The sequence below is a fragment of the Colossoma macropomum genome, unplaced genomic scaffold (assembly GCF_904425465.1).
Source record: "Colossoma macropomum unplaced genomic scaffold, Colossoma_macropomum, whole genome shotgun sequence".
NCBI lineage: Eukaryota > Metazoa > Chordata > Actinopteri > Characiformes > Serrasalmidae > Colossoma > Colossoma macropomum.
The window spans coordinates 14404689-14426387 of NW_023494789.1; the positions used below are offsets into that span (position 1 = coordinate 14404689).

General features: G+C 37.7%; 1 protein-coding gene across 2 annotated transcripts; it reads left to right on the top strand.

Annotated features, from left to right (window-relative positions):
- Positions 1-1522: 1522 nt before the first annotated feature.
- Positions 1523-15394, top strand: atg4c (autophagy related 4C, cysteine peptidase). Of its 2 annotated transcripts, none has more exons than XM_036570218.1 (11): positions 1523-1641; positions 2592-2729; positions 3472-3555; positions 3650-3883; positions 7363-7681; positions 8586-8656; positions 9082-9236; positions 10612-10690; positions 11416-11492; positions 12084-12203; positions 13315-15394. In XM_036570218.1, exons 2-11 carry the CDS (start codon positions 2654-2656, stop codon positions 13474-13476), a joined length of 1377 nt encoding a protein of 458 aa, XP_036426111.1. In that variant the 5' UTR covers positions 1523-1641; positions 2592-2653; the 3' UTR covers positions 13477-15394. The 2 variants fall into 2 exon arrangements, with proteins under 2 accessions (XP_036426111.1, XP_036426110.1); XM_036570217.1 differs by having other exon boundaries at positions 1587-1680; positions 13315-13476.
- The last annotated feature ends 6305 nt before the right edge of the window (positions 15395-21699 follow it).

Consider the following 21699-nt stretch of genomic DNA (forward strand, 5'->3'; position numbering starts at 1 on the left):
AGATAACATACGTTGGAGGCATTAAAAACGTTAAGAAATAAAAAGTAAACTTGTAATAATGTAAGATTGCAAAGTTACAGTAAAAAGAATACAATGAATAAACACATCAAACATATATATAACTTATGATTAAAACAACAGCGAGAGCTAATGACATGCTTATTTTGACCTGCTTATATAATATATATAAAAACATACTGGTAATAGATGGTGGAGATGGAGGCTGATTAACTTTTGGTTAATAAAAACAGAAGAGTCCTTCTCCAGCTCCTACTTCTTCTTCTGGTGCTTTTCTCTGGGGTTGTTCAATAGCCAGCACTTAATTAAAAAAGAATTAAAAATAAAAACAGCTTGGATCATGATCTGTCAGTCTATATCTGTGCTAAATCATCAATAGCTTTAAAGAATACTAAACCAATTTTGAAAGCAATTAATATTAATAACTTTAATCTGAAATGCAGTTCAAAGTTCAAACAAATTAAAGAATATTAAAACAGATCAGAGCTTTCATGACTGCAGCATAATTATGATGATGCTGCCTCTGTAACAGGTAGTATTGTCACTCAGTGTCATTGCTGAATGATAAAGCCACCCTTTTATTTATTATCATTATTTCCTCTAAAACACTTAAATATTATTTAGGCAATTTTAGTATTTTTATTTAGCCAATTACAAAAAATACACTAACAAGCAGAAGCTGAAATCGGAATAAACAAATGTATTGTATATTATTGTGGTTCTTGTTGTATGTGTGTGTGTGTTTGTGTGTGTGTGTGTGTGTGTGTGTATAGAATTACATTTTAGATGCATCCAGAATAATAAACAGTTGTAGATAATTCCTTAAAGACTGAGATTAAAATAATAAAATTAACACCTAGAATAACTCGTAATAACATCATGCATGTCTCATATTTAATATTTTTGACCCCAAAAAACTTATTTAATAAATCTTCATAGTAATGAAATACTCTCTATAGTATAATATCTTAATGTGCACTGTATACGTTAGAACTGAATAAAATAACAGCAATTATTAATATGATAAGTGGTTGTTTATTATTTCTATAACTGCACTAGAGAGAGCCCATAAAGAATCTTATTTGATTGTGAACTGTGCACTATTACTTGATGGCCAAGAACACCTCAATCCTCCCTATACAAAAGATCATTGGGCTTCATTCACCAATATCTTCCTGAGTTTTTTCTTAAATGTGTTCTTGAGAAAGGTCCTAAGAAAAAGTCCACATCAGATTAAGTGTGTGTAGATTCTGTTCTTCCCTGAGAACGAATCTCAAATGAAACATTGGTGAATGTCAGTATATTCGTGAAAACTGCGTGAGTGGGTTTTAAGAAGAGATTTCTTCTTTAGAATGGTTGGTAAATGAGGCCCGTTGTGTCTGTCATATCGTTCACACACGGGCAAGTTGGAACGAGCTAATTTATCAAAAAATCTATCCAGAACTCAACAGAAATTGTCTGCAGCGGATGATAAGATGATGAAGATGATGAGAATATGTCAGACTGTGGGCGTAACACACACACACACACACACACACACACACACACACGCCGTGAAACCTCGCGAGAACCGCTCCACTGGCTACTTCCTCAAAATGTAAACAAAAGTGATCTGCAGGCAAAGTGAGTTCCTAAGTTAAATGTTTCAGATTGTCTGAACAGGTACAGTCGCTTTTTACATCGTCTATACATATCATAACAGAGAGTCTCTGGTAATCTGCACTATGCGGTCGAATTTCCTTTTGTCTGAGGTTTATAAATTCAGCTAGCAACTAGCATAACGGCACCTAATACTGACAGCTTAGCGGCTTCGGCTAACTTCTCTAAGCCAGCCAGCATCGTTTTCTGAGAGATTTGATCAATACAATCCAGAAAATAGACTGCTACTGTGTAGTAAACTCCTTTAAAGACACTCATTGATTATGAAAAGTTGCAATGGGTTATGGGAAAACGTTTTCCACCACAAGTTTTGGTCAGTTAGCGTTATCGTGTAGCATCGCATATTATTAGTATTACAGTTATCATTAGGGGATATTTAGTAGCTAGCTAGCTACCTGTCTACTGGGACCAGAGCTTAGGGGACATGGGCCATCATTTTGCGTGGTTAGATCTCTTTATTAATGTAACGTGAGACGTTTACCTACATCTGTCAATCAGCAGTAGTAATATCAAATACGCAAGTGCTACTACTGAAAGTAGACGTCATACCATACTAACACACCAGTCTCAAAACTGAATGTAACCTTACTAAAATGTCCTACACCAGTGTTTCTACACCCTGGTCCTGGAGGCCCACTGCCCTGCACTTTTTAGTGTTTTCTCTGCTTCTAGCACACCTGATCCAACTAATCAGCTCTTTAACAGTTCATTATTGAGTTATGGTGGCTATTTTAAAGCAGGAAAAACACTCAAATGTGCAGGGCAGTGGGCTTCCCGGACCCGGGTTAAGAAACACTGTTCTGCAGTCTGTTCTGTTCTGTGAGTGGATGGATAGCTTAATTATTTAACGTTTGGTCAGCAGTTTGTCAGGTATCTTATCTTTTCTGTAGTGTGACCTGTTATTGTTTTATTAGCATTCCAGGCCGTTTCCCTGTGTGCAAGCTGTGATGGGTTCTACTCCTCCTTGGCTGATGAAATGGAGACTAAAGGGACCGACGAGGTGGAGAAGCTAAAGTCGAGGTTCATGTCAGCATGGCACAGTATGAAGTACAGTAAGTTCTAGAGGCACTGGCTCTTAAATTTTCGGGTGAACCAAATTATCTTAAGATGTTTTAGAAGGTTAGTAGACTAGATTTTGTCTAGGAAGACAGATAAACATAGCAGTCCTACACAGTAGCAAACATTTCAAGATTGACATGTCACCCAATGAGAAAACAAACATTTTTATAGGTGACTTCATATTTTTCTTTTAAGATTTGATTTTTTCCAGATACCTTCTCATAAGAAAACCTATGGTCTAATGTTAAAAAAATAAAAAACCGTGACCCTTAACACCACACAGTTATCACAAAGCGCAAGGCAGATGTAGCAACACATAGCTTCCAGTTATAAGTTAATGACAGATATGGACAGTGGCCATAACAGGCAGTGTCACATGAGGAGAGTTAGGGGCCCCTGGAGTGAGGAATATCTTTAAAGAGCTGAATTTAAAGAATACAACGTTCATTATCCTCATGAAAGCACACACACTCCAAATATTTCCATGTATACTTGCATGCAAAAATGTAACACTGACATGCTAGCTAATAATTTTGTTCTTTTGGACTTGGGCCCACCACAAACATTATACTTTGGGCCCCCAAGACAGAAAGTTTGGGCACCACTGCTTTGAACTAATGGGTTGCGTTAGGTAGTAATCACTAGGTGAAGAGCTAAGCAGAATGTGTCTGGTAATAAGATAAAGTGGTCACCGTTTTAAAATATAAAATAAAATGTAATTGTTTCCTTTTACAGGTTGGGTTCTGAAAACAAAGACTTCCTTTAGTCGTAATTCTCCAGTTTTCCTGCTGGGGAAATGTTATCACTTTAAGGCAGAGGGTAAATGAAACACCACACACACAAACAAACAAACGCCATTCTCTACCATATTCTACAATGTTTGACTGCTGTGGATTGCTGCTTGTGTTCACAGATGAAGAAAGCCCTACAGAAAGCTGTACAGTTGATGAGTTTGATGACAATGTTGTCATGGGCAACGTTGATGACTTTCGGAGGGACTTTGCTTCCCGTGTGTGGCTTACCTATCGGGAAGAGTTTGACACTCTCCCAGACTCTGCTGTCACTTCGGACTGTGGATGGGGCTGTACTCTCAGGGCGGGGCAAATGATGCTGGCCCAGGCACTCGTGCTACATTTCTTGGGTAGAGGTAAGTTTTGAGTGTTCATATTAATGTTGTGGTGATGCACAGCATTGCTGCTCTCCTGCAGTTCATGCTTGAAAACCCTCCAAAGTGACTGAATTAAAATAATTCTGCAAAGAAGAGTGGGTAAAACTTCCTCCACAGCGATGTAAAAGTTCTTTGCATCCCAAGTTACAGCAAATGTTTGATGGCAGTTCCTACTGTCAAGGGAGGCACTACCAGTTATTAGGTTTGGGGGCAATTACTTTTTCACATGGGTGATTATAGGTTTTGAATAAATCTTTATCTTCAGTAAATGGAATAATCAGTGATGGGACCCATGTCCTCCAAGAAGTTCCACATTTGACTCATCAGTCCACAGAATATTATCCCAGCAGTCTTGGGCATCATCTAGATATTTTTGGCAAATGGGTGACGAGCCTCAGTGTTTTATTTTTTTTGGTCAGCAGTGGTTTGCACCTTGCAACTCTCCTATGAATGCAGTTTTTGTCCAGTGTCTTTCATATTGTGGAATCATGTACATTGACCTTAACTGAAGCAAATGAGGCCTGCAGTTCTTTAGATGTTCATCTAGTTTCTTTTGTGACCTCCTGCATGAGTCGTCGATGCACTCTTAGTGAAATTTTGGTGGGCCAGCCCCTCCTGGGAATGGTTAACCACTGTTCCAACTTTGCTACATTTGTGGATAATGGCTCTCACTATGGATCGCTGGAGTCTCCGAGCCTTAGCAATGGCTTTGTAACCCTTTCCAGACTGGTAGATTTCAGTGACTTTGTTTTGCATCTGTATTTGAATCACTTTAGAATGTGATATCGTGCTGCTTTTTGAGTTTTTTTAGCCTGCTTCACATTGACAGATAAGTTCTATTAAAGTGGTGTTTAGATTCAACAGGTCTGACGGTAATCATGCCTGGGTGTGGCTAGTGAAACTGAATCCAGTAGTCAATTGAATTTGGTTAACTGGTTGATTTAGTAGCTAAAAGGGCATTTACTTGTTCACATAGGGCCAGGTAGGGCTGAACTGCATTTTTCTTTCAATAAATGAAATCATCAGCAAACAGATCTGAAACATTCAAGTGTGACAAATACGTAAAAAATCGAAGAAATAAATTGGGATGGGGTAAATACTTTATATATGGTGTACTTAATTTTTCTACGAAAATAAATTGCATTTCTGTTTATTTCATATATTCATGATCATAATCATATTATATACAGGATGACAAAAACGTTATCACTTGTTATATTATGTCACCTTTATCTATCAGCATTGTTTAAATGAAGACTGGAGTCCAAATATGCTGAAAAGGTCTAAACTTCTCACTGGGTCTACTCTGCTCTCTCTTTGACTGCCTTTGGTTGTGTTTGTATGCATCTTTAACTGATTGAGAGGCTGTTTAGCTGCTTAACTGTCAGATAAATTAAAAATAAATTACTCTTTGTGTATGAAGTAATTAGCATGATTACTGGAGGAATACTTCAAAGTAAAACTGGATAAAACCTGATTAATTGGCTTTGTTGCTAGTGTACAATACAGATGTAAGTGAATTTATACTGTTTGGAGGCTGTGAATATAAGGTTTACTGTCTCTAGAGGTTGACACCTATGTAACTCCACACCGATTGCTGTAACATAATAATTTTAGCTGATAACTGCCTTATTAGAAAATCCCAGTGTCAAAAATATCTCAGAAAATCTAGTCTCATTCTGTCTGGACACAGTGCTCCAATGAATCTGATTTAGCTCATCCATTGGTTGAGCATGTTTCAAATGCAAGTCAGTATTTTTCTTGTTTTGCTGAGTCTTTGTTCATCATTCATGCAGAAATGCAGTCTTCAATTCCAGGTGAAATTATACTGGATTCAGACGTTCTTGTGGAATCCAAGTGGGCTGAAATTGAGATTAAGTTTCAAATGATAAGTGGGGTCTCCTGTGGCGAAGATAGCTCCCTTTTAATAAAACAGGTTAATAGAACAGGTGATCTCAAATTTCAATTTATCACCTCCATTTGGAAAACAACGTTTAAGCATCAGTTGGAGACGATGGCTAGTCTGAAATATGTCATTACAAAAATCTCTAGAAAGTAACTGATGGCCAGTAAATGATATTTATTGATCAATTACATGATCTGACACTTAGCAAGGTCATTACCTTAATGCTTCAGAGCCAAGTCCAGCACCCTTTATGACCCTCGCCACTCCTACCACTGCCACTTTAGGTACCCACCATGTTTGTACGGGTAAAATGCTGTAAAAGTGAAATACTGGCCACACTGAATCTTGTAATTGGACTGTTCCTTAAGTGTTAGCCCTTCTCATTAAAAGTCAAACTTAAATGTGTCTGTAAAATAGCTTGGTGTGATTTAAAGCAACTTTATTTGAGGACTTCTGAAAGGCATTTCTATTGCTCATCAGTACCATATGGACAATTTCAGGCTATTTTAATTGGCTAATTAACTAAGTAAAGATTGGCTAATAAATGTACACATAATGAAAAAGATTTTGATCAAGGGAAGCTAAAATGTACAGATACCTGTGTTTTTGTGTAATTTGGTCTTTGAGAGTTTTGCAGTACTAATTTAAGTTACCCAGAAGAAAAACACTTATTACATGAATCTGTATGTCATGTTTCATCATATAAGGTTCAGGTTCCTCGTTTGTCTTGCAAATTGTACCACTTTTCTTCAGCATCAGAGTCGGTCTTATTTCACCAAGTATGTTAAGAATTTATCTTGGTGAGTCCACAAATATGAGATGTAACATAAATAAAGGGGAAATAAATAAAATAGTTAAAAAGGTGATAAGATGGAAAATAGGTGTCAAATAGGTGCCAAAAAGAGATGAATCAGTGAATATGCATGTCTCAAGGCCGGAGAAGGCATAGAATCCAGTGTTATTTACAACATGTTACAGAGTAATACAGGCATTTGTACAGTGATACACCATACCTCCCAAAGTTTGTAGACCCCTGCTCATCCAACATATTAATATTGCTGTGAGGATTTGATTGCATTCAGCCACAAGAGCATCAATGAGGTCAGGTACTGATGTTGGATGATGAGTTCTCGATCACAAATGCCATTTCAACTCATCCCAAAGGTATTCAGTGATTCTCCATCACTCCAGAGAATGCAGTTCCACTGTTCCACAGCCCAGAGTTGGGGAGCTTTGTTTATGCCTCTGGCAAGTGCTTGGTCATGATCTTAGGCTCACATGCAGCTGCTCCAGAGTGTCCTATTCTATTAGTAGTGCTTTTCTGTGGAGATTACACAAGCTGTGTGTCTGGTTATTTTTTGACATATAGTGCACTTTGTAGAACAGATGATGTATTTTGATCAGAATAGTGCTGTGCGATGCTGCTAGATGTCCACAGCAGTTATGAGGACAATTACTAAGCTAATAGTAAACTATAGCTACTATCTAATTGTGTTTGCTTTTATTTACCCTGAATTCTAAAAGAATACTTTCACTCCCTGTTTGCTCTTAGACTGGACGTGGCCTGAGGCACTCACTTTGGAGGCTCTGGACACAGAGACACGAACAAGCAGTGCAGCACGAAGGCTGGTAGCCTCAATAGAAGCTTCATTCCAGGTAGACAGACCAAGAGTCCCGGAGCACCTCTGCCAGGGTGGTGCAGAGGAGGCTGATTCCCACCTGAAAGAGGTGTACCACCGCACCATTGTTTCCTGGTTTGGAGACACTCCCTCAGCTCAGCTGGGAGTCCACAGGCTGGTCCATCTGGGCATGGCCTCAGGAAAAAGAGCGGGGGATTGGTACGGTCCTGCAGTGGTTGCACACATACTCAGGTTGGTATGTTTAGTTCATGTCTGTGCTAAATGCTACTACTCCGCTGCAGTACAGTATTAACCGCCACTGGTGCAAGCAGTAATTGAAATGTAGAATGCATTTTCTAATTAAAATGTAGAATGCTTTGCATTATATTATTATTTTTTTACTTTGAAATGCCGCTTAGCTCTTTAGACCCTGCAGCAGCCTCAGCCGGCCACGCTGTGTTTCTCTGCGTCCTCTGTGCACAGAGGGGCGTAATTTACTGAGATGAATTCTGTGACTTTCTGCACTATCAAAACATTACAGGTTTTTTGTAACACATTTTTATTTATACATGTCCTTTTGTGATACCTCCTCAAGCTGTCAAAATAAGCATTAAATGAACTTGTGTTTGGTTATCATTTTAGCATTTTCACCACCTGTGAAATTGTAGCTGCATTCTTAAGCTAGGAATTTATTTATATGCAGCCTTTATCTATATGAGTATGATATGATCTTTTTTATTTATTAATAGCCTAGACTCATTGTTATGAAATGCTGATGTTTGGTAATATATTATTATGCAATATTGCAATTTCACTACCCCTTTTCCCTTCAGTCTTTTTTGGTTTTGTTTTCATTAAAAAAGAGGTAGAACTCAGCTTCAATGAAAATAAACTTCTAATGGTCATTTTGTGCTGATTTTACAAAAAAAAGGTTTTCTTTAAATCAGTGACCAATAAGCCTCTAACACCGAAAATTCCTAGGAATCTCAGAAGAGTGTTTACATTCTCCTGGGGTCTAGAGGGTTAATTAATCATATATTAACTATGCCACAGGTGTACACAATGTGACATGTTAAGGGTTTTCAGCAGAGTAAATACTGAGGGTGAAATTTAAATTATTAACCCTCTTTCTGTTTCCTAATTGTGGGGAGTTTAGAAAAGCTGTGGAGGAGGCGACAGACCCAGGACTGAGAGGCATAAATGTTTATGTGGCACAGGACTGCACAGGTATGGAAAATGACTGTGAGGTCTTGTTGTTTAGCATAACAAATACATACAGCAAGCAAGACAGCAAGAATTTAGCCTCCTCTCAACTGATCAGGCTTTTGCTGGCAGACTGTCTGCTGCACAGTCCATTGTTTCAGTATGCTTCAGTACATTTCTCAGAAAGGTTCACAGTTTGTGTTCATTCTTAGCTCATGAACTAAATAAAAGTGAAGTGTGTATGCAACCAAATAAGTAATACATTAATTTTCTATTTGTAAGTTTAGTTTACTGGTTAAGCTGTTTGGGAGTGTCCATTGCTTTCTTTAGCTATTCTAAATGCAAGGAAGACTAAAAAAATGCAATCAGACCTATATGCTTGCACTAAATAACTGTGAGAGACAGGCAAATGACCTTACTGTGACCTCTGTGTTATTGATTAACTGTAGTGTACAGTGCTGATGTTATTGAGAGCCACTCAGCTCGGGCGGACGCATGTGGGGGCCCTGAGGGGCCTGTCGCTGACAGCAGGGCCGTCATCATCCTCATCCCTGTCAGACTGGGTGGAGAGAAGATTAACCCTGACTACTTCAACTTTGTCAAGGTGAGGCTAGTTAACTATGAACAGTCACTGGGGTCATTTCTACTCATCATGAACTTTCAGCACAATGTAAAGGCCTGTTAGCATTTCAAATTCTGTAAAAGAGAAAAATAGTATAAAAGTATATATTCAGTACTGTGCAAAAGTCAGAGACCACCCTTCATTTATTTGATTTCCAGTCAAAACAGCCCTTAAGCAAAATGATTTATTTATAAGAGATAATCCACTTGCATAAGGAAGGGCAAAGGAGTTCAAATATTATTAAAAGATACAGAGAAAATGGGACCTTGTACCCCACCAAATCTGTCATCATCAGATTATCCATACTTAAAGCTTTTATCTTTGAGAGAGAGGAGAAAATCAACTCCACTCTTACTTTCCATTTGAAAAAAATCACAGGTGTTTCTGTCCATTCTTCTACAGTGAGAGGCCAGACATACTGTGGCTAAGACTGACAATGGCTGAAAAAAACATGTACCTGTAAAAAAGATGTTACTGAGAAAAAGTTATAGACAAAAAAGAAGATAGTTTACAATCAAACAAAGAAGCTGCTGGTGTTCTCACAACGATGAACTGGCCACCCCAGAGCCCAGACCTCATCATTGAATGTGTTTGGGATTTCTTGAATCACTAGAAACAGAAAATACAAGCAACTTTCAAGACTGAACTTTGGAAGTATGGAAAAATATCCGTGCAGATTTCTTTGAAAAACTGAAAGCAAGTGTCCTGAAAAGAATAGAAGCTGTAATAACGGCAAAGCATGGACACATTAAATACTAAAAAAAAAAGATACAATGTTTAGTTGTTGTTTTCTTTTTTTATACTGGCTGTTTGGAAATTAAATGAAGTAATATTAATAATAATAATAATAATAATAATAATTTGTATTTATTTCATGCCGGTGGCAGCACAAAGAGCTTTACAGACAGGTGATAAACAGTATTACAAGAAATTATAAGTATTAATTTAGAATCATATAAGAAAAACAATGTAATATAGTATTATTATAGCAATTTTATTAAATAACAGAAGTCACATGTCAATGATTGTAGGTAAAAAAAAAAAGCTTAGACCTAAATGCCTTAGTAAAAGTCCTTACACATCACTGTCCTTTTACTTTTGACGCTGAATGTATCTAGGGTTGTACCAGTTGTTCCACTATTGCTAATGTGGCCTCATAGATTTATAGGCATCTTCAAAAGGTGGTAGGTGAACATGTCACGTTATTTCACATCCATCAGTGTCTCAAGATTATAAGATTTATGTCCATTTTTAATGCAACAGCAACCGCTCTAGTTTTCCTCATGAGTATCCTCAAACGGATAATAACAAAAATGGATTAAGTTTATTACATTTCAGCATAATTTACTCTCCCCAGGGCATTTTAAGTCTGGAGTACTGTATCGGCATCATCGGAGGGAAACCAAAACAGGCCTACTACTTTGTTGGATTTCAAGGTGAGTCTCTTACTCCGAGCTCATTTTGCATAATTTTTCAAAGGTTCAAAAAGAGAACAAGTAAGTTAATGCATTCTGCAGAGACACAAGCCCCATCAGTGAAACCGTGCTTATTTTATTTTCTCTGACCCATCAAAACGGTGCCCCATTCATCACGTATGAGCATCCCAGGTAGGAGTTATAATAGATTTCCATAAGTAGCATGCATAAATGTCCACGCTACACAAAGCAGCCCACTCTCCATCACCTTCAGCAGCCAGTAGGAACCTTCAGTTGTACATGCTGGTAGTCAATATTTACCCATTTACATTTTAGCAATTTGAAATACAGCTGGCGATGATGTCTAAACGACAAGCAATACATTCTCCCTGCCAGGTCCGACCTGCCGCTTGCATTTATCATATGCAAATGATGGAATATAATTGCGTGTTTGTAAAAGTAATTTTCCCGCACCAAAATTAAATGACAGTCCCCTTTGCGGTGTAAAGAATGTGCTTGTACAACCAGATTTGATTATGCAGGGTTTAATCCATTCCAATTCGGGAAAGGACTAAGCAAAAATAAATAAATAAATAAATCCTGCATACTTGAGCTCACAATTGTTAGGAAGCCAACAGACTCTGTGGATGACTTTGAACTGCTCTGCATAGAAATTGAGGAAGGATATGCATTATAATAATCGGGGTGTTTTTTTGAATAACTTGTCTTTTGTTTTGTCCTTGCAGATGACAGCTTGATTTACATGGACCCTCATTACTGTCAGTCTTTTGTGGATGTCAGCACAAGCGATTTTCTTCTGCAGGTAATGTGGAATTACAAAAAGCTGACCGCTGCCTAGTGATGTGAATTTAATAGTTTCTGTTAGTACTTAAGGGTATGAATCTTAAAGCAGCCCTCTGCACTCAATTACTGAACACAAGAGAGTCGATTTACCCCTCTGTCTGACATCTAAGACGTATCTCCTACAAAAAGGGAAGCACAGTCTAAAATATGTACTGTTATATATATCAGCTCTAGCATACAGTAGTAGTATATCATATTTTTCTTTTTTTTATTTCAGCATCATAACTTATTTTTACACTTTGGTATGCGGTAGTATGCGGCATGACAGACAGAAATATGGATCCTTTCCTTTGGCCTGTCTGTCACAGCAACTAACAGCTAGAATGTAACATTTGTTGGAAAAAAGAAGTTTGTGAAAATACATTTGGGTTGGCCAAGTTGAGGCTTTTATTTGTTTTGTCTGGTTCACATGGTCATGTAAAAATTCTATTCTGAGAGACTTGTAGCAACTACTACATGAAAACCTCTGTTAGATGCTATTCCTCTATACATCAATATTGAATTCAGAAAGTAGTAATTCTAATACATTTCATTACTGTGTTGTTTGTAGTCGTATCATTGCCCGTCACCAAAGAAGATGCCTTTCATTAAAATGGACCCCAGCTGCACTATTGGATTCTACTCAAAAAGTGTTCAAGATTACGAAAGAATCTGCAATGAACTTTCAAAGGTGAGTTGAAATGAACATTTGTGTACAATTTCTAGAAAGAAGAGCTTGCGAAATGGTTCGGCAAAAAATCTAATTTACAGAATTTTCCACTCATCCTAGAATTAATCAATCAGCCAAGACATGTTTGGTGTCCAAGTTTTACTTCTTTAGTTTAGCACTGAAGCTACAAGACTAATGTTTGCTAACAAACACTTAAAGTCAATATTCTTTACCCAAATATCTAAATGTTTTACATAAATATATCCATAAAAAAAAAGTGGTTTAGGACATAGTACAAAATAACCAGTGAACTATAAAAATGAACAACGCCTCTCTGTGTACCTGATTGCTGCAGTCAGACACTTTAAACATAGTGTCTGTGTTATGCCGAATTCCGAATCCACTTCGCTTGCAGTTTCCTACAGGCACATGGATGCTACATTACATTTGAGATTTCTGTTTCTATTTATAAGCATATATTTTGGTTAAAAAATAAATAGAAGCAATATAAATTGTGAATTCAGGCTGTGGCGTCCATATGCTTGCATGACATCGTTCACACTAAGGCGGAATTCCTTTCGAAATTCAGCATAACAACGCTGTTGTCTAAAGCGGCTGCCTACAGCGTCCAGTAATGTTTTGTCCATTTTTATAGTTTATTAATCATATTCTGTATATTATGTTGTATGTCATATTGTGCTCTAAACCACATTGAGAAGTCTGTGCAACCTTAATGAAGAGCTGAATGAGGTTTTAGTGGGTTGAGAGAAGTTTTGTGAATATATTTACAGAAAAAGATGTGGGTGACTATTGCCTTTTAGTATTTGTTAGCCGTGTTAGCCTTGTAGCTCCATGACCTTATCCTAAACCTGATGTGTAGGTGAATCTGAGAACAGTCCAGCCTAGTCCGATCACTGCAGTGGGTTTAGAAGCTGCCAGCAGGTGGCAGCATTTAGCTGTGTAAAATAACGTGCTTGAGTCAAGTCATGGACCTTCTTTACCAGGAGTTCAGACTTTGTCATCTCTGCCTCGCTGTCTGCATTTGAGAAGAAAAATGTTAAAATCGGTATCTTAAAATATTTTTTTTCACAAAGTGTTTATGTATTTGCTTCTCTGTGTTTGTATTGGATAGGTGCTGCAGCCTTCATTGAAAGAGAAGTACCCAGCATTTACCTTTATGAAAGGACACGGGCGAGATTATGAGCTATCAGTCCCTGCGGAGAAGAAAGAGTGGCCCTTCGTCAGAGACAAACGAAAAACTGGAGCTACTGCAGGGGACTTTGTGCTGCTGTGAGTTAGGGCCAGGAGCTTGGAGCCCTAACCTGTGGCCTGTATTTACAGAGTAGGAATGCTGTTTTGGACATGGTATTTCTTTCCATCAACATGATTTAAATGGTTCAGTCATATCAGGTGTAAAGAATTATATTACGGGATGCACTGTGTATGTTGGGCCTGTACCCTAAGCAATGTCGGGTTCCGAGTTTATGTTTTTTCTTGTCTTTTCTGATCAGTGTCTAAGAGCAAGGAACTATCACCATCCATAAACAGCACTCCAAGACTGTGAACACAAGCCCTGATTTCAACCTAACACTGTAAAACAGATGCTTACACTCAACATACATTTCCTATGTGATCAGAGAGGGAACTTTTTCAGGGTATTATAATGATGCCAATGAATGGTAGTGTGTAACATATATCCAGTACTAACTATGAAATTTGATTTTTTTTTTTTCTGAGCAATGTAACTAGTGTTAATATGATAGTTGGTACTTAATATTCATTCTTTCTGTCACAGGTCTTAAAAAATAACAAATAATTCATTTTTTTCTGGAAGGGATGCATGACACTCCAGTTTAGCTGTGAATAGTCAGCTCGTCATTGTGCAGACTTCCAGACTATAGCACTGTGTGCTTTAATTGTAGAGAAGTAGAAAGTAGAAAGAAGAGTGTACTTATGCAGTCATATGCAAAAGTTTAAGCGCCCAGGGCCAGATGACGTTTTGTTGATTTTTGTTAAAGTGAAAATAGGTACACCTCCTCTACAGAGAACACGTCTGTACATTTCTTGTTTATTTGCTGAATTTAACAATTTGGGGGAAAAGATAACGTAAAATATAGCCTGTACAAAAGTTATGGCACATTTAGTCATTTTATGCTGCATCTTTTCCAGTTTGTTTGACTCAGCAAATAAATAGAAACTATGCAGTAAAATGTGCAGAAAAATGCCATATTTAAGTTCCCTGTAGAGGATGTCATATTCTCACTTAGAAAATCAACAAAACATGCAGTTTGACCAGATGTGGTTCAAACTTTGGCATACAACTGTAGGCTTGTAAATTCTACACAGCCTGTAAAATCATGCAATAGTGCCTCCTGGAAACATGCAGGATGTAATGCTAATAGAAAAGCTTACAAGCTCTGTGTGCTTCCAAAATGTACTGTAAAGACACACTGAAAACGTAGCACTTTTACACAGACGCACACACAGTGGAATGGGACGCGAGTATATGATGTACAGTAGTATATGCATGTTGATTAATGATTGTTTTCTGCTTTAAATGAAGTCCAGTTTGAGTACACTTAAAGAAGAGTTTTCATTGGATATCAGTGCTGCTAAAACCATGACAGTCTTTACAAGAGCGAAATTTATTGTTATGATAGTGCTTTCTGCAGGACACAAGTCACAACAGATCAGTGCCACTGCAGAAAGATTGATAAAAGTAAGTGAAGTCTCCCAAGCCATTTCATCTTGCCTATAGGCGTTTTTAATTAAGCCACAGTCTTCAGTCAAGTTCTCTACTTTTGCTATACTTTAGTCCTTGAAGGAACTTTTGGCTCATAACATTTCAATAACGTGTTCTGCATATAAAGGAAAATTCTTAAGATGTGTGTTCTCTTTGTGGAGGGTTTTATGTATAGCAATTTTGGTAAACAGTCGTTTCACCCATTGGTGTAAACCAAAGTACTTGATACTACATACAGCTGTAACACTAGTTCTCGTTCATGTCACTCATTTGTTACCTGCTGGTTTGTGTGAGGAGATAATATGTTCTGTCATTTTTAACGAGGGCTAAAGATTTTGCGGACTACTAGTAGATAAAAACACATGCTTGTTTTGCCAAAATCAGTTTTCACAGTGGTCATTAATGTTTTGTTTTTAAAATGTTAGGCTCCACAATTATGTAAAATAAATTAAAGACTTTGAATAGATTATATGCATTTTCATGGTTTTTATTTTAAAATCAGACTAAAATCACACCAATTTTTCAAAATGTTTGCAAATTCAATTGTTGGGATGATTAACTTGCTCATAGTGTTTTGATGTGAAATAGTTCTTTGTACAGAAGCTTACCGGCTGAGATTTTTTTTTTTACAGTGGTGGTGACAGGAATAAGGGGTCGCAATGCCTACAACACGATTATAGCGATTTTATTTACTATTTTACTATAGAGATTTTATTTCCTATCCAAAACCACCAGTGAACCTACACGTGTCTTGTAAGTTTGAAAATATTTTTCTAAAAGTTTTTTTCATTGGGAACTATTTTGCCTTACAATATCCTGCATGTACCCCTCCACCATTTAATGTGTTTTAAAAAATAGTTTCAGTCCAAAACCTTTTTAAAACAGGGCTGCATATTCATAACCAGTTCATGTAACAACTTTCTATGAGGGAGCTTTAACCTCTTCAAATGTCTGGTTCCTATTACTGCCGCTGTGAACAATTCAGACTCTAAAAGATTCTCTAGAAGTGAGCATTTCACAGCAAACCACTCTGAATGATTTTGTTCACATCTTAATCATTTAATTATAGAAATTTTGAAAAATTGGTAGAGTTTCCCTTCAACTCCTTTGTGTTCTTGTTTGAATTTAACTGTCTTTCCTAATAGTTGTGCAAAACTCCGGATGAAAAGTAACTGCACTTGTTAATCCCCTCCCACGCCCAACCAGGCCAAGGAGTGGTAGGAACTAAAAGGAGACACACAACTGGTGATTGTACACTCTTCAGAGGAAAAGAAAATTTCCTTGTGTCGGACTCAATGTTGCCATGGTTAATTCTCCTGTTTCTGTTCCGTTTGAGCAATGCTTGTGCTATTTCCATGTTAAATACAAATTCTTGTATTAAAAAGGGCACGGCCTCTTATTATCGGCCCTGTTTGGGGGAACAAGCTGCCCTTCTGAAGGCCAACGCAGAAGAATCAGTTGTCTGTTTATACCGCTGCATGCCATGAAGACGACAGCAGCTGAGTACAATGAGGCCATCAAGTCACAGTGTTTTGCAGCACTTGTGTCTATGATCAGTAAATTCATTCTGGGCTGTTTTTAGGAAACGCCGCACAGAGGAGAGAGGAAAGGAGCATTAGGGCAGAAGAATGCAGCAAGATGCCGACCATTCTGTGAGTGTTACATGAAAGGGCGTTTGTGCTCCGGGGCTTCAGAGCTTTGAGGGGACTTTGTGTTCTGTCTGTATTTACGATGCTGCCTGTATGAATATTTGATTAATGAGTCATGCTCTCTGGGGGGTAAATGCTGTATCCCAGCAGCGGCTGCAGCACAACACCAAGCCTCAGCACTCTGTTTTAACACAGCTGCCAATAGAGGCATTGATTCCTGCAGATTCCTGAAAAATCTAATCTGTGCCGCCTAGCAAATTCCACACATGAAAGAAGCGGGAATTCTATGAGAGACATCATTCTGCTGACAATTTGTACTGAATAAAGTTTCCCTCTTTTCTTTTTTCCCGGCTCGCGTTTTGATGAGATAGGATGTGACATCTGACTCGGCCGCAGGCTACAGAAAAGGAGCAGGCATGCAGCCTCAGTAGACTGATAACATATTGAGAGGAATTCTTTTTTTTCCTGCACTTTGCTTTATCTGCTCATCAAGACACTCATGGTTTGATCATGTTGACCTAAACATCTCAAATCTTCAGAGTAAATGTGTGTTTTTCTTTGAGAGATTTATGATTAATAAATGAAAATATAGGAATATCACCTGACCAGCTTCCCGGATAGCCACATTATGCTTACAGGACTTGTACATCTTAATCCTGTGATGATAGAATCACGTTCTGATGTGAAGAGCCAAAAAAAAGAACAGAATGAAAAAAATAGTTGGTATTTTAATATGTTATATAAAGTATTATACAAAGTTCAAAGACCACCCTTTTCCTGGCAAATGTTCTGGCAAAATGATCATTATGTACTTATGTAGTTATTCATTTTTCAGGAAATATTTCTGAGGAGATTACATATAAGATAATCTATGTGCATCACAAAGGTGAAAGTAAAAATTAAAAAATGTAGATAAAATGGGTCTCATAATAATTATGCAAAACTGTCACCACCAGATAAACAGTACATAAAGCTTTAATCTTTGATAGAGAGGAGAAAATCAAGCTCCACTCTTGCATCAGATCTGAAAAATCCACAGGTGGAACAGCTCAACACTGTGGGTCTAAAAGGATGTGTAACTGTCAAGAATCTGTTACTGAGAAAAGGAAATAGACAAAAAAGAGAAAAGTTGAAAATCAAACAAACAAGCTGCTGGTGTCCTCAGAACAAGGGACTGACCACCCTAGAGTCCAGACCTCAACACCACTGAATGTATTTGGGATTACTTGGATCATGAAGACTGAACCTTGGAAATGTGGAAAAAAAATTAAAAACTGAAAGTAAGTCTCCTTAAAAGAGTAGAAGCTGTAATAAAGTTTGGACACACTAAATACTGAAATATTTGATATTATAGAGTATTTCATTGATCACTGATCACTGATTGTTTGAGTACACTTAAAGAACAGTCTTCTTTGGATATCAGTGCTGCTAAAACCATGACAGTCTTTACAAGAAAGAAATTTATTGTTATTATAGTGTTTTATGCAGGACACAAATCACAACAGATCAGTGCCACTGCAGAATGATTGATAAAGTGTAAGTGAAGTCTCTCAAGCCATTTCATCTTGCCTAATTTTAATTAAGCCACAGTCTTCAGTCAAGTTTTCTACTTTTGTTATACTTCAGTCCTTGAAGGAACTTTTGGCTCACAACATTTCAAAAACGTGTTCTGCATATAAAGGAAAATTAAGATATGCGTTTATGTTGTGAAGGGTTTTATGTATAGCAATTTTGGTAAACAGTTGTCTTGCCTATTGGTGTAAACCAAAGTGTTGGAGCTTTTGTAATTTTCTGTTGAATGTAAGTTTTCTTACTTTTTTTCTGAAGCTGAAAATGCATAACTTCTAATAATTTAATTACTAAGTTAACTGGAGGTGAAATAAATGAAGCGTGGTCTCTAAATTTTGCACAGTGCTGTACAGTATATCCTAATCGACATCTGCTACGCAGAGTACATCTTTTCTGACCCATTAGAACACTAATTCAGACCATTGAGGCTATTTGCCCCAGTGGAGCTGAGACCAGTGCATTTATTATGCAGAGTGCCTCTTAATTAGTGGTGGCCATCTCATGCTTAGCGCTGCCCTACTGAGGGTCTAGGCAGTAGAGAGAGAGAGACAAAGCTAGCCATGATGGATGGTCCAGGACATATCCATCGGAATTAAATTTGGCCTGCTGTAGATTACCTGCACTGGTCTTTGTCAGTGTCAAAGCACCTTCACTACCTGCTAGAATTCAGGTTAAAGCATTTAGTGAGTTTCCTTATTTTTAAGTCAGTCTTTCTGGCTGCTTCTTCAGTAGCCCATATTTATAACTGCATTCTCTCTGTGTGTACAGAGTGTTTGAGGAGTGCAGTATGTGCTGCAGGTTCAGGTGGTGGGGCCTTTGGCACCAGGTGTTCTACTGTTTGATTTATGTCCTCGCTGCTCCTATGGAATTCTGGGAATCTTCAAACAGGTACTTCACTTTGAAATCTCATCTCGCTGTGATAGAGCTACGGCTAGATATATTCACTCAAACTTGGCAGACTGTAAATACTAAGACTGCAAATGTGTGGTACGGTCATAAAGAAGTCTGGGTAGCTGGACACTGACAGATTCTCCTTCCATACAGTTCCTGTTTTTATACAGTGCACTGCACGTCTTTGTGTTGTTTTTGGCTCTGTTCTCCAGAACACTGAGGTTTGAGCATTTGAAATGAAACTGAAGTACAGAATGTCAGATTTCATTCAAGAGATGTACATCCATTAAGTGAAGTCTGCAGGAATTAAAACTGTTTTTTATACAAAGTGTTCCAAGATTTGTAGCAGTAGTTTCAGTAACAAATAAAAAACACAGAACAAATCAAAGAATGATGTAAATATCTGCTTATTAAGACTGATATTTTGCTCTTTAACCTCACTGTCATTTATTTCTGATCTAATGTGCTGGAGTGCAGGGACAAAAAAAAACAAAAGCCATTGTCGAATTACTTACATACTAATTACTGCAAAATAGATCATAAAATGTCTTCTTGCTACCACTTTGGTATTGTTAATATTAGCCTTTGCAGTCTCTGGGTATCATTGGATACCTAGGGCCCTTGGATACATTTATATTTATAGGTTCACTTACAGCAAAGGTTTGAATACTCTCCATCCAATTACATGTTTTGTTGTTTTTCTAAGTGAAAATATTTGTGCACAATTTCTGCTTATTTGCTGAGTTTAACAAATAAGATTGTATATTTTTGAGGCTTTTTATATATTTTATATATATACGTTTTTTGTATTTTTTCAATTTGTTAAATTTAGCAAATAAACAGTATGTGTGCATTCAGATATGCGAAAATGTGTTCTCTGTAGAGAATATGCTAACTTATTTTCACAAAATCAACAAAACATTTGACCAGGGGTATCCAAACTTGTGCATACCACTGTATTTCTTTCTATTTTTATTGTTGTATTTTCAAAGATTGTATGTATGTTTAAACTGTTCCTGTGTCGTATACATAGCTACACTGGAAATAATTGATCTCTTTAGAGACCAATGAAGGTTTTATGTAACATTATTTTACCTTTAATTTACTTTGGTTTAGATTTACTAGAACACAGCACTTTAATAACACAATCCTGTAAATGTGCCTGTTTAGCCAACTTGGTTTATTTTTTAATGTAGTCCCTAGCTAGTAAAGTCAAAAGCACTGATCAAGACTTATAAAAAAAACATAAAGGATGAATGATGCATACAACGTACTTTATTGTTATTTCTGCTAATATCTTACTAGTTTCATGGTAGTTATCAAGCAATTTATAGCAATTACTGCATAATAAGGTTGCCGTTTTAGGGGTCAGGTTTCTGAGTTATCTGCTCCTCTGGACCAAAGTCTTTGTGCAGGTGAAACATTGTCCCTGCTGTGGCTCGGCCCCCCACCCCCTTCGCTCTCGTCATTGTGACAACATGGCGGGCCCCGAAGTTAACATTTGGATAACAGATGTGTGTGCCCGTTTCCATTTCCTTTCCAGGTGACAGCAAATCTCGCTGGCGATTTCTCGTGTCTCCCAGGCGATGCCGAACAAACGGCAGCTTCCTCATTCCCCTCTCCTCTCAGGCATGGCCGAGCCCCCCTGTCATGTTTTGCTAACCAAATCCATCCTGAGCTGCCGCCAGCGTAGGCTTGAAGGCAGGGGATATTGCTTGCTGTTGGGCCTGTCGAGTCAGCTGTGTGTGCTCCACTGCTGAGATGGAGGCTCGGGCTCAGGCTCGGGCTCGTCTGTGTGTGCGTGTGTGTGTGGAGCATCACAAATACGCTCCAAACACCTTGACACTCATTCCAATATGAGGAGACACCTCGCGGCACATCTGTCTCTGAAATACTCCTAATGTCAGCCCGTGTTGCTTTACACGCATAAAAACTAAACCAAGGTGCGCTGGCTGCACGGTTAGGTGGGTGTTAGGACAGTCGTGAGGGTAAAGGAAAGTCAGCCAGTTGTTGTTTCCTACAGAAACACACAGAGAACCTTCCAACCTCAGTCTGCTCATGCGCTGCACACTTTATAATGAACTGGGCCACAGTAAATCTGCAGCTAATTAATGGGGATTTGTCTGTAATTGCAACAGTGAATTAACAGTGATTGTAACATCAGCCCACCTGATGTTACAATCAGCCCCTTTTAATACAATGGAAATGTCAGTGATAAATTATGCACATCGTTATTAATTATTTGGTTTTAAAGCTTGTGGATGGATCATATTGCAAGTCGGAAGAAAACCCTATATTGCAGACATTGTAACTTTTAAGGAGAGGGAGAAAAACGTTTTTAACTTTTACGTATGTTAATGTAAGAGTAAGTCAGACTATTTCTATTAGTCTATTCATTATGAAACATTCACACAATGTAAAGGGCAGCTGGCATTTTCAAATAATTTGGGGGATATGCGGTCGACAATATGTTTTTTTTGCAACTGTGTTTTTGCTTTGTCTTCACAGAGGCTATTATACTCCATATTGAAAGATGCATATAACAACGCCAAATTAATTTCACATCTAACTTACACCAGTTGCAATTTTTGCCATTATCTTCTGAGGTACTGCAATTACTACAATGCAAAATGTGGTCTCTTTATTAAAAACGTGATGAAAATAG